Raw genomic sequence first — 14,511 nt, forward strand, 5'->3', positions numbered from 1 at the left:
CCATGTTGGGTAGGGGTAAGAAGTTTGTTTTTAGTCAAAAAAGGCAAAAGTTGGAGGTGGATGCATTTTTCTAGGATTTTGGAGATTGGAGAGAGAAGAGCTATAGGGAGGAAGTTTGAAATGTTTTTGCCTCCCTTGTGGAGAGGAAGAATAAAGATGGAACTCCAGAGTTTAGGGACATAGGATTCCTTTATGGATCTATTAATTAGGATACTAATTGGGAGAGCTATACCATCATCAGTAGACTTGAGAAGGGAAGAGGGGATGTTGTCAGGTGCATTGGAGCAGGGTTTAAGTTTGATATTGACTCTATAAAGAAAGAGTTGAATGTTGAGGTTAATTCGAGGTCAGATTTACTTGGGTCTGGACAGGGGTTATGTTTGGAGCCTGGGTTGAGGAGTGAGTTTATGGAGTTCCAAAAAAAACTAGGGTTTTGGGAATGGTTGGACTGGAGCTTAGTGTAGTAGAATTTCCTGTCTGAAGATTTGTTTTTTTGCAAAGTTACTGAGTTGTGTATGTTGGAGAAGGGTTTCGGGAAGTTTATTCTTTTGGTAAAGCGTCCAGGATTTGTCTCTTTGATGCATAATTTGCTTTGTTTCTTTGGTTAGCCAAGGGGCAGTTATAGTTTTTATTCTTTTTTTCCTTGGTGGAGCTAGGGAACCATGGGGCAGTTATAGTTCTTTTTTTCCTTGGTGGAGCTAGGGGGCGAAGTGGCAGTTATAGTTTTTATTCCTTTTTTTCCTGGGTGAAGCTAGGGAGCCAAGTGGCAGTTATAGTGTTTATTCTTTTTTTCCTGGGTGGAGTTGGGGAGCCAAGGGGCAGTTATAGTTTTTATTCTTTCTTTTTTTCCTTGGTGGAGCTAGGGAGCCAAGGGACAGTTATAGTTTTTATTCTTTTTTTCCTGGGTGGAGCTGGGGAGCCAAGGGGCAGTTATAGTTTTTATTCTTTTTTTCCTTGGTGGAGCTGGGGAGCCAAGGAGCAGTTATAGTTTTTATTCTTTTTTTCCTGGGTGGAGCTTGGGAGCCAAGGGGCAGTTATAGTTTTTATTCTTTTTTTCCTGGGTGGAGCTGGGGAATTTAGAGCACCTAGGAAAGTAGAATTAAAGTGGTCTATGGCTTTATCAAGTGGAAGGGTTTTTAGCATGTTCCAGTTCATTTGTTTGAGATAGTTAGAGAAGGTTTTGGGGGCCAATTTTTCTAATGTGGTGGGTCTGAATATGTTGGTGTGGATGGGAGGTGGCTGCACTGTAAACGAAAGCTGGGAGGTGCTTACTAATAGAGTTGGTGATGGTGCCAGAGTTGGTAATTTTATTTGGATGGGTGACTAACATACAGTCAAGAGTGGATCCTGGGGCTTTGTTTTATTGGGTCTGGTGATGGAGTGGGTTACTTGAGTACAGTTAAAGAGATTAATGGACAGGGAGGGTATGGGACTGTTGATTTTATTCCAGTTGATGTTTACATCACCTAGTATGTAAGTTTCAAGGTTAACTGACACTTATTTTGTACACTTTAATCTGCTGGATATCAGTTCTGTGGCTCAGAAAGCCATTACCCTGGTGGCCATCAAATGTTTAAGATTTGAGATTTTTAAATTTAAAAGGCTTAGTAATGGACAGTAGAGAGGCACACAGTACAGTAACCCCTCTCCACTGTCTCATTTTGAAAAATGGATTTGAATATTTGTTTCTTGCAAAGCATGCTAGTTTATTAGCTTCAGTATATATTCTGAGACTTCTGCATTGACTTTGCATGTAATAGACATTTTTTCTTAAACTGCTGCTCTCTACAAAATAAAAAAATAACTCATTACTTGATCATATTCACAAATTACTTAGTTCAGATGCAAGATCACTAAAGCAAAGAAAGATTGAAGGTGATAAAAGTATCGAATACAACAATTCATATTTATCAAATTCTTTTAAAAATATTTTCTTCAAATCACTGAAAATACACCCAAGTAAAAAATTAAGACAAATAAATATGTGCATTTAAAATACCTGAAACGAAACACTGACACCTCCAGCTGACTCTCCAAAAATGGTTATGTTGTTTGGGTCACCCCCAAAGGCTGCAATATTCCTCTTCACCCAAGCAATAGCCATGTGTTGATCTTTGAGGCCATAGTTTCCTGGAGATTGTCAGAGCAGTGCAGAAATAGAAATTAATTAATTTATATGAGCAGACATTCCTCTGATATACATCCAACTGATTTACATACCAAACTTTCCAAAAGTAAAATGTGAATATTACAAAGTCAATGAACAGAAAAGCCTCATGAAACAAACAAAAAAAACCGTAAAAAAAATTTCTATATATAGATTTTTTTAACTTCATCCACTGCATGTAATTCACCCTTAAAGAAATCCCATTTGTGATAACACTTTGCTCCCCACTCCTTTGTATAACTACTGCTGGTTATTTCTTATAGCTTCACAGGAGGTTACTAGGCTAGTGGTCCTAGAGCCTTTACAAGCCTAGCCATGTTAATTCCAAGTATCTTCATTTGTTTTTTTTGGGTAGTTCACAGAACAAAATTATGAACAGAGCGGGTCTGTGATGAACACTGGCTACCCATTGTCCATGAGGGACATGGGTGCCACCCAGGGTGACTTTGTGTTTCCCACCCAATTATATAGGTTGTGTATGAATAAGGTCAGTGAAGACCTCTGTTTTATTAAATAGGAATTCTATTCCAGAGAAGCAGCAGTCTCGGGGAGACATATCTGTCTCTCCAGCATGTTCTGTTAATGTCACAAGCTACGATGAGATCCTTAGAGCATGTGACTCTTGTGCCAACTGTTTTGTGGATACGCAGCATTTCCATTAGGGCAAGGTTGGAGATTGTCTTATAGGCCAGGCACAAGTCACCTCTCAGCAGCGTATGTTATATATTCAAACTTTCAAAATTTTGAATACCATATGTTCCAAAATATATGGACGAAGTTTAAAAGACCGAATATATAATAAAAAAAAGAAAAACATACCTTAACGGTGTGAGCAGGGTCAAGCCCCCTGCACCCCCCTACTTAAATATAGCAACTCTGAGACCGCACTTCAGTGCAGAAAAGGGAAATTTTCCCATTCTGCACCGTACAGCACTGTTAAATTCAACCTTTGAACTCTTGAAATGTCAATCATATGGTGTCAACCATATGACATTCAACATTTCAAGCGTTCGTTGTTCTGACAGGAACCCAATAATTCTAATAAATAATTAGAGATTATTCACTAAGATATCGTAATTCATGTCTCATGGGCATGGGAAGACATTTGGACAATACTAGATTATCCCTAAACTTTTTTGAAATGTACAAAGAATCTTTCAGTATATATTTTGAAATGATTTAATAGACATATAAAATAACTATAGGTATGATTTTGTAGGATAGAAAACTACAATGTAGACATCACTATTCACAGATCTCCTGTGAGTTGCTATATGATTAGGTGACGTATTTAGTCAATGAAATTACTGATTTTTTATTTTATTTTATTTTATTTTATTTTATTTTATTTTATTTTATTTTGCCATGCTTTACTTGCATTAATGAGAAAGTTAGGCTCCAATCAGAATCATATTTTCTGAAATTTAAAACATGTATTTTGTGATGTTCTGTACATTTAGGCAGATTTGTTAGTGTTATGTGTTAATAATTGGTGATTTGGGCTGTTGTTCTAGTGTGGAAAGAGAACAAAGTATTATTTATGGTATAATTAGAGTAGCAATATTAGGCTGAAGACACTGCTTAAGGATGTCTTGTATGGTATTCAGTGTCCTCTTAGGAGGGACTGTTTCAGGGAGATTTTTTCCAAATACTTTTACTGATTTTAACATATTTACAATAGGTACATATACAACAGGAAAAAAGATTAAAAATTTTCATATTTAACAGCAAATATCTTTCAATTAATTTAAAAGCAAATATAACTGGTTTCCATTGTATTTTACCAATAACATCTACAATTTGTTCCAACAAGGTTTTATAATATTTTCAGATCTTAGTTTCTTTACTTATTTCCCGTTATTACATAAAATAGTTCTATATCTGAAAAAAAAACTTTAAATAAAGGGATTGAATCAGATTTCCCATTTCTAGTAATTATTTTTCTAGCAACAGCTAGAAGTCCCCAAAACATACAGTATTTGTTACTAGTTATAATAGATGGTACTGAAGTCTTTATTAATAATGTTCTACTTGTACATTCACATTTATCTGCCTATATTTCCACTATTTATTATTTTTTTCACAGTCTTTAAAAAACATTTATCCAGTCAGCTTTAAGTGTTTTACCACATCTTCAACATTCAGATTTATCAGATTTGCATAACTTAAGTATTTTAAAAGGGTGATAAAACATCTATGAATATATACTCCAAGTGGAGATTTTTAAATATATATATGTATATATATATACCTGAAGATGATAAACTAACAGATTTTAATATCAAACATTTATATTTTTCTTCCATTACATCTTTTACTTCTATTAATGCAATACACTTCTAAAAATTTTCAAGATTATTATCAATTATTATGTTATAAAGTTTTCAGAGTCCTCATCTAAATGTATTATTCCCATAAATAGTAGAAATACAATATTCCAAAATTTCTGGTACGTTATGCTGTTCATTTTTATTCATAAAACTCAATTTGTTCTTCAAGAACACTATGTAGTGTTAATCTATGAGTATCATTTATATTATATTTTGTTCATTATTTGGTCTAATGTTAATAAAGAATTCTTATCTAAATAATTGTACCCAAGTATTACATTCTTATTTAGAAATTCTTACAGTTGCTGATCCCACTCTGCCATTTTGGCCATGCCCCCCTCAGGGAGATTTTTTTAATGTCAATGCTTACCTCCTAGAAGCAGCCTGCACAAATAGTAGCTTGCCTTGGACATTTCCTTAAATAGTTTATTGTATTCAGCACCCTGCAGATGTTGTTAATATTTATTTATATTTTCAGTGATCATTGTTTTCTCATTTATTTGTATAGCTTTCTAATTCATTTTTGTAGCAAGTTAACTTGCGACTTGAATTAAATACTACCAAAAAGTAATTCTTGCTTAGATGATAATTACTGTACTAAATAAACCAAACAACTCTCATGACTCTACTACAAATTTCAGATTGAGTACTTTAAATTTCTACAGATACAAAATTGCATACTTAAAATTTGTCATATACTCTCATACCCTTAATATAAGGAAATGGGTGCAATCCGTAATATTGAAGTACAACTCATTAAGAGATCAGGAATTTATTTCCTCCTGAGTTTCCAGTTGATCCAGGTGTTGTCTTCCTGATAGTGCTACCTTTGGTAAGTTTAACACATGCCAACAGTTTTAATAGCCAGAACTTGAAGTTCTAAGTGTTTACGTGTTTTAGTACCATGATAGGAATGGACCCTAATCCTACATCAGGACACAGTTAAAGTTCATAAAATAAGTTTTTCCTTCAGTCCTTGGTGTTTGCCAACAGTAATCTTCCCAGCACCTTCAATGTACCAAAATGACCTCTTTCTGCACTTCATATATTTAAATTTGTATGGACATGCTTATTGACGCTACTAAAATAATAGGCAGGACCCAACAAATTATATGCAATAACCAAGTTGGTTTACATAGGGCAGATCTGGTGCTGATTTTGTAAAAGCCTTATTTAATTTTCCCAGCTCTGAGAACATTCTACCTGGGCTGGCTATTGCCATTGAGTGAAAGGTGTTTACTACTGTAGCTGTTTTATTTATGACAATTAATAAAGTCAGATATATCCCTCATGCTTATACTAAAAGCATTACGATTATGTACCGTTATTCATATACCACTAGGTGTAAGAGTAATTCACTGCCTTTATTTTCCCCTCTAGAAAGAAGTACAAAGGAATGCTGTCTCGTTTTTACCTAGTTATTTCCATTAATTACACAAAAATATGACAAACAAGGTTTAGAAATTCATAGGTGATTCAACAATGCAGATGGCTGACTTATTTTATAACCAAATGAAAAGCTATTCCAGTTATAGGTCCTTTACTAAAATAATTTGGATGAGATCTTGCACTTAGAGATAGTCTTACAAGAAATGGATTTAGTACAAGAGATGATAAAAATCCTTTCTATAAAATAAAACAATGATTAGATATCTTGGAATAATTTTTTTCAGATGCACATGTACAAATATTTGACTTAAATCATAACTTAAGCTTTTTTTATTGGAGTACATGTAGAATCCACGTACATTTTCTAAGATGAGCAAAATAACACATTCACCAAAGTGTTTCTGTTGACAATTGCACATGCACCAAAGACAGTCCACTAAATAAGCAAACAATTACTGAAATAAGAATATAAAAAGCTGGACTGAAAACTAAACCATTTTCTGCATAGTAAGCATAAATAGAGTGACAGTTGAAATAACATTAAATATATAAGAATATAATCTATACAGAAATATAAATCTCATATTTCTCTATTTTGTGTTTTATAAGTTTGTCTCTCACTTCTCTAGTGTGTATTTGTTTTTTTTGTTTTTTTTTGAATTTATAAATGTAACTATTTACAAGTCAATTAATTTAAAATATCTGTTCTAGAACTCTATTAATCTATCTAGCTAAATTCACATGGAGAGAGTTAATATTGTTGATGGGATAATCTTAAGAGGAAGCAGGTTTAGATTTTTTTTTTGTTTTGGCCTTGTTTTCTGATACAGACAAGAGGGGTCATCACCAGTCCTATTATAGACATTCCTTAAATTCTTGAAATATTTCAGATTTCTGTATCTAGTAGTTGGTGTAAAGGATTAAGGTTGATAATTATAGTTTCTGTGATACAGAGTTTGATACCCTTAACCCTTATGGTATCCAGTGGGCCTACCTAGTAGCAAGTGGCTATTATTACTATTATAAAACAGTTTTTGTTGACCACAAAATAAGATGCAGTATGATATTGGTATACCTATCTCATTCCTGAGAACTGGATAGTCTTGGTTCACTATTTTCTGGTACAATTCCACTACCAAAGGGTATTTAAGAGTCAGTGAAAGTGACAACAATGGCACAAAAAGATATAGAATGATAGTTGGAGCTTTATTTTAATAAAGTCCTTCATAATATATAAGTTATTGAACTTAGGAGTCCATTAGATACTATTACAATTTGGTCAGCCATCATGAATTCCCTCCCTGTCCACTATTAGCTCTTCAAGGTCAGACTGAACGACCCTAATATCTCAGATGAATAATTTGGAAATTATTTCTTGAAGAGATTCTCCAGTGTCAGAGTTATAGACATCATCCTGTCTCCTACCCTGTGGATATTACAGTTTGGATACCCAAGCCTCAATTTTCAGGTTGATCTAGTTTTCAGTGTTCATCTAATGCCTGAATTCCTTTTCCTAACAGCATTCTATTAGACTAATGATATTGTCCTTATATATACAATGCTGCCAGAGGGGTTCCTATCAGATAGTCGAACTTCTGTAAGTTCAAACCTCATATGTTCGAGACCATAAGTTCAAATTTGCAGAAGTTTGAGCGTTTCAACAGAAATCTCCGTAAGGGGAGGTTTCTGTTTTGTTCAATGTGGTGCGATCTCGAAGTCGGTATATTTAAGTAGCGGGAGGTGAGGGGAGTGCAGCCCCCCCATGTGGGGGTATAGGGGTGCTTGCCCTCCCTGCTTACAACAGTTTATTTTGTTTTCTTTTCTTTGTATGTTTTTTATCCATAGTCGAAGTTTTTTAACTTCGAACAGGATGGTTCGTACATTCCGTGTTCGAAGTTATTAAACTTCAACTATGTAATATAGACCCCTGCCAGAGAACCCTATTAGAAGCAGCAGTTCCTTAAGGATTTTGTTATGAGTGATGAGTAATGAATGCCTCACCCCACATCAAGTGTATTTTACCATAACAAAACCAATTGCATTGGATAGACCTACAAGCCTTAAAGCTTTCCTTCCATTATGGCCTATTAAATGCCTAGACAGAACTATGCTCAAAATGTGTATATCCTTAACACATCTGGAGCTTAGTCTAACATCAAACAACATCCTTATTTTTGCTCCCTCCAACTAAGAATATAGCTAACAAATGGTGTAAATGTGACAAATTCAAAAGTTCCACAGAATGTCAAATCACAAGACATGCTATCCTATTAACGTAGGTAGAATATTATGCCCCATTTCTAAGAGTTTCTTCTCAGGTCAACAACAAATACTTCAGAACATAACTTTCGGCTCTATTACATTAGCATCACCCAGGAACAATAGCTGTGGGTGGATTAATCTTGCTACTTCCTGGTATACCATGTGATAGCATTTTACGAAAATATGAAAAATTAGAGGGCATGAAGTCATTCCATTTAAAAGACGCATCCTGGCTTCAGCAAAAGGCATGCAATTAAGGTTTGTTATCCTAACAAAGAGTCCTGTGGAATGTTTAGAAACAAACATAAAACATGAGCCTAAATCCCATACTGCTTTATAGATTCATCTGCTCCTAGCTACTGCAAAAATGTGAAATACAGCTGCAAAAAATAGTAGGCCTAAAACACATTAAGGCATAAATACTGTCCAGTCTTAAATTAATACCTGCATTACTGGAATCTTAGAAACTGTCCTAGACCCCATGCCTATGAACTGGAAATCTTGTGTAACTGATGATGACACACAAGGAAAGTGCAAACAGGGAAAAACTGACTCAGCATTATTTAGACTACAGATCAGCAGATGAACTGTTCTCAGTCAGTCTAATGTTTTACATTGACACACACTGCAGAATACAAAAGAAGAAAAAGTAGCAACCACCTTAGTATTGACAGTCCACGGCAGTCTCAAGTGATAGTCACATAGGACACTTGTATTAGCCTGGGTGAAAAGTACGTCTCACTACTCTGTCATTTCTACAACATCCAGTACTCTGTGGTTGTTTCTTGACAACTTATGTGTAGTTATATATGGGATAGACTAGGTTAAGGTCCTATAAGGTTACTAGAGCTATCAGCATAATAACTGCGCCCACCAAGAACAAGGTAACTGTAGCATCCATATCTGTAAATATGGTGTGACTAAACAGGGAAATTAGTTGTGCGGCTATGTAGACTGAGTTGTGCGGCTATGTAGACTGAGTTGTGTGGCTATGTAGACTGAAGAAATTATTTATTACTGGCATGCCTGAGTATGTGCGTAGGTAAAGTACAACAGGTGATATATTTCTCACTGTTTAAATTCAGGTAAGAAAATTGTTTTTGGGCCTCTAAGATTATTTTTGGAACTAATGATTAGAAAAAAACATGAAGGCCAGATGCTTCTCCAAAACTACATGAGAAAAATAACTGACATTATGTATAATATATATTGAAATGCATGTTAAAGTACCTGTTTTGTTTCCTATCTGTAACTGCTGATTTTAGACATGCATTGATAATTCTTCAATAGAAATCTGATGGTAAATATAGAGGAGAGGAAATGGATGTTGATTCACATCTAAAGCTTGGTATTCAAGACTATGTCTAATCTCTAAGCCCGAAATTCAGGAAGAGTCAACACTGAAGACATCTTCACCTTCATGCTTCATAGAGTTACACAAGATCATTGCCTTTGTACTTCATTCCTGCTCCCTCCTTGATCATATGTTTGATTGTAGGAATATTCCTTTTTAAATGTAAAGGAAAATAAACACACATATCACTGATATTGTTAGTCATGGTTATCATTAATATTACTTTTATTTCTATATCTGTTATTGTAGCTGTCACCATTGTGCATTGCATGCAGAGGACACATGCAGTGAATTTATAAATTCTGCCTTCATAGTTGGCTGTGTGTGTGTATTAATCTTGCTGTTCCCTGGTATACCACGTAATAACATTTAACAAAAATACTGGAAAATAGAGGGCATGAAGCCATATTACTTAAAGATGCATCTTGGCTTCAGGCAAAAGGCATGCAATTAAGGTGTGTTTTCCTAGCAAATAGGCCCCTGGAATGTTTAGAAAGGACCATGCAACACAAGCCTGAAACCCATCTGCTAAAGATCTGCTTCATATCTAAACTGAGTATCATGTTTTTGCACAGTCCAAATGGCGCCATAAAAACATGAAACCATTCAGATCTGCCTGCTATTTGTACACACACACTGAAAGGGCCCTGCTGAAAGACTGGCATAGCTTCTACACTCTGGAAAAGAAACCAAAGACTGTGATATTGCATATTGTCAACTCTTGGATGGGCAAATCCAAAAAGGAGAGTGGGAGAAAGAGGAGTATGCCAGACAGGGGCATTGAACCAGAAATCCCTTGAACTGAACTGGACTTCCAGCATCCAAGTACCATCATCCATTTTGTAGCTCTCTCCAAACAGAGAGTGAACAGAGAATGCAGAACTGTTTCACAGTGCCCATTCAGGACCAAAAGACTTTAATCCTGGATTCTTAAATTTGGTTTAACCACTTGGTATGTTGCATGCCTTACCATACTGTCAGGAACTATTGTATGTAATTTGTCTTACTTTCATGCTGTACAGCTATTTAAGTTTTATTAATTGATGAAAACCTTAAATTTAAGTTAATGATTTATTTCGTATGAGCTAACAAATTCTATTTTTATACCAAATTCAACTTGGTGGATGTTAGCTGTTTTAATTTTGGCTTGACTGTAACCTAGAGGAATAGGATTTTGAGAGGGGGACAAATACGTGTTGAACCAGCTTATTCTCAGCCACAGAAAAATGCATTAGTTAGAATATAAAGTATTACATTCCAGCCTAAATGCTCCGATCCTGATCTTTCCTACAAACGTACAAGTATGGTATGTGCTCAGTTTTAGAGCAGCTGTTTACAGAGAAATGTGGAGATCTTCACAAGAGGTGTTATTTTATACACGCTATTACTTAATGTTACTCTCCTGTCATTGCCTTTGTTCATTGCACTGAGAAAAATCATTTGGTACCATAGGATCATAGGAGGTTACTAGGCTAATGACCTTGGGGCCCTTACAAGCCAAGACAATAGTTTATCCCCAAAAAAGAAATCTCAGTAAGCACCTGTTGCCCCATCAGTGAGGGACACAGGTGGAACCCCTGAGACAAATTTGTGGTTTCCCATCCACTCATCAAGGTTGCGCTTGAAGAAGGTCAGAGAGGTACTCTGTTTGACATGCATGGAAAGTCTATTCCAGAGATGGGGCAGCCTCTGGGAGACAAATCTGTCTCTCCAGCAGGTTTTGTTGATGTTGCATATTAGATTTAGGCCTTTTGAGTGGGTAATACATGAGGAGTTAGACTTATGGATATGGAGCATCTCTAGTAGGGCAGGGTCTGATATTGCCTTGTAGAAGAGACAAAGATCACCTCTGAGCAATATGCATGATACCGAGTAGAGTCATAGTGATTTGAGCCTGTCCACATAGGACAGGTGTTGTAGGCCATGGATTCTCTTCGTGAGGTATTTCTGTGGTCTTTCAGTTGGTGCAGATGTTTGGAGAGGTACATACCAAATGGGGCGTTATACTCAATTAATGGTCTAATGAGGGAGGAGTACATAGAGGTAATAACCTCCGGTTTTCTGGATGCAATCCCTTTACTTATTAGATGAACTAAGTAAAAGGCTTTTCTGACTATAGCTGCTACATGATGGCCGAATGTGAGATTACTTTCAACCTGAGTACTTAGGTCTGTCACCACAGTTTGTGTGCTTAGGGGGTTGCCGTTAATGTGGTAATCAGTAGTGGCCGTGTTTTTGCTGAATGGTATAATAATACATTTTTTTGTGTTTAACTTAAAGCCATGACTTTGGCACCAGTCATTTGTTGCTGTGAGACCCTCTTGAAGTACGTTAACATCATTTGGGGAGTCAATTACAGCACCCATCTTACAGTCATCTACAAACTTGGTCAACTACAGGCCTTTTGTCTTTACCTGGACCTCTGAGAAGTAGATGGTAAACAGTAGGGGTCCAGGACAGATCCCTGAGAAACACCACTAGTGACAGGTCTGCTGTCAGAGGTGAAGGTGCATATTTTGACCTTGTGGGTCCTATCGGTGAGCCAGCTGGTCACCCACCTGATAAGATAGAGATTTATGCCAAGTTGTGTTATCTTTTCAATGATGTCCAAGTGGGGGATTGTGTCAAAGGCCTTGTCCAAGTCAAGGTAAGCTGTATGTACTGACTTTTTCTCATCCAGGGCCTTAGTGGCAGTCTCAAAAAAGTCAACCAGGTTCAACAGGCAAGATCTACCCTTGACGAATCCGAACTAGGTGGGTTCAAGTGCTTGGAGATTGCCTATGTCCTTGTTTATAATACCCATAATAATAAGCTCCATGACTTTACAGATCAAACTTGTCAAGCTAACGGGGCAATAGTTTCCAGGGTCTGTAGTGGCACCACCTTTGTGCAAGGGGATAACAATGGCAGTTCTCCACTTTTCTAGAATGCAGCCTGTACGTAGGCTGTGGTTGGATAGGGTGCTCAATGGCAAAACTAGTTCTTTCTGGAGATGGTGCAGAATACAGCCTGGGATACTATCAGGTCCCATGGAAACTGTGTTCTTTGCCTTGGATAGGGCTTTTAACACTTGATCTACAGCAATGTGAGGTGTGGGACAAGTACTGGTGATGTCAAATGGGCCTTTGGGGTGATGGGGGTGAAGTTTGCACTCACTAAACCTATCTGCTAGCAGGTTGGCTAACTCGACAGGATCAGTGTAAGTGGTACCCTTAAGTACTAATTCAAAACAAACCTGGGCTTTGCCAGGGAGGTTCCTGATGTAACTGAAGAAGGCTTTGTGGATTTCCTTTGTTTCAGAGACTAGTTTCAATTCATAATTGGCTTTGGAAGCTTTCACTAGTGATCTAATTTGCTAGTTGAGGCTGAGGAGGGAGTTTTTCCAATTTAGAATGTTTGCCTTGGACAACCATTTCTTCCTTTTGTTGTAAAGCCTGTTGATAGAGGATGTCCACCAGACAGGTTTGTGTTTCCTTGAGGAGCAGGTTTTAGTTATGTTGGGTATGGCTGAGTGTATGCAATTTTACAGGTACTTGTATACTGTTTTGGCGTACTGTTCAGCAAGTTTTCTGCATCCTCTGAGGGGCGCAGTGGTGTGAAGCTACTGATACCCTCCCTTAGAAGGTTGTAGTCAGCCTTTGAGAAGTTTTTTAGCCTGGTTATGGCTGGGGGGGGGGGGGGTTGGGTGGGATAGAAACTTTGAATGAGACAGACCGATGATCTGATCTCACCAGGGAAGAACATACTATGAGAGTGGTGCAGTGGTCAGCCATGTAGATGAGAACCAAGTCCAGAATATTATCTCCAATTGTGGGTGATGAGACAAGCTGGTCTAATGCATTAGAACTGATGAAACCAAGGAAACATTGGGTGAGTGCATTAGTGCAGGAATAGTTCACCCAGTCTATGGTGGGGTAGTTGAAGTCACCAAAGATCAGGGTGTTAGGGGATACCTTGATGGAGTCAAGCAAGCCCAGGTAAGAGGAGTGGGTGTCCTGAGTCATGGATGGGGGTTTGTAGCTGGCTATAACTTAAATGGATGTCTTGCCAGCTGTCATTTGCACCTGGAGTAATTCTGGTGTGTCATGCTGGCAAACCAGTCTGGAGGTGTGCCTGTTCTTAATGAAGATAGACACTCCACAACCCTTAGTCCTCCCAACCTCATTTTGTGGTCAGAATGTGTGGAATGCAGTATAGCCTGGTAAGGCAGGGGTGCTCTCCACAGCTCTGAACCAAATTTCTGTGACTGCACAGATGTCGGAGTCTTCCAGTGCAAGGAAAGCCTCCAGTGAGTGCATTTTCAGGTTAAGGCTCTTAGCGTTAAGCAGCATGACCTTCAGTTTGCTTTTTGACACATCTTTTATGTTGGAAGATTTGCCTTTGGGACATGGCCTAAGAAAGGCACAATGGGGGAGACAAGAGCCTTGGCCAAGATCCAGAACCCCAGGGGTGGCAGGTGGAGGCCATCTCTGACAAAGCATCGAGGCCTGTCAACCATGTCATCCCAGGTAGACAGATACTGGATCCCCTTGGAAAGACACCAGTAACTAAGTCAATTGTTGAAGGCAATTATTTTTTGATTGTTTTGTGGTGTCATTCTTAGTGAAGGTAGGATGCTGCTTGGGGCTAGGGTCATACCTGCCTGGGACACATACTCTAAGAGTTCAATCATGTCTCTCTTCATATAGTCCAGGGAGGTACAGCTCAAGTCATTCACACCAAAATGGACAATGACAGAGCCAAACGTGTACCTGTTGTGGAAAGACTAACGTGTGTGCATGATGTGACAGATTCTGGCACCTGACAGACAACTGACCATGACCTTCACCTTATCGAGCCTGGTGAGGGGGACATCAGTGTGTCTCACAACTGAGTCTCCAATAACTCTTATGTTTGGTTTATTGTTATGCCTTATGGACTGTGTTTGTGAGACACTGGTTTGTTGTCTGCTGTCTGTGATGTGTTTGGTGTTGTGTGTGGAATGTTTGCAAGTGTGTTTTGGAGGTCTC

General features: G+C 37.6%; 1 protein-coding gene across 1 annotated transcript in view; it reads right to left on the reverse strand.

Annotated features, from left to right (window-relative positions):
• LOC122790388 (bile salt-activated lipase-like) overlaps positions 1-14,511 on the reverse strand; it is a 199,330-nt gene that overhangs the window by 96,254 nt on the left and 88,565 nt on the right. Inside the window, exon 5 of the mRNA XM_044057901.1 lies at positions 2,000-2,130. Within this exon, the coding sequence (XP_043913836.1) occupies positions 2,000-2,130 (131 nt within the window). The remainder of the gene's footprint in view (positions 1-1,999; positions 2,131-14,511) is intronic.

The sequence above is a fragment of the Protopterus annectens genome, chromosome 16.part0 (assembly GCF_019279795.1).
Source record: "Protopterus annectens isolate FY-2018-M chromosome 16.part0, PAN1.0, whole genome shotgun sequence".
NCBI classification, from domain to species: domain Eukaryota; kingdom Metazoa; phylum Chordata; order Ceratodontiformes; family Protopteridae; genus Protopterus; species Protopterus annectens.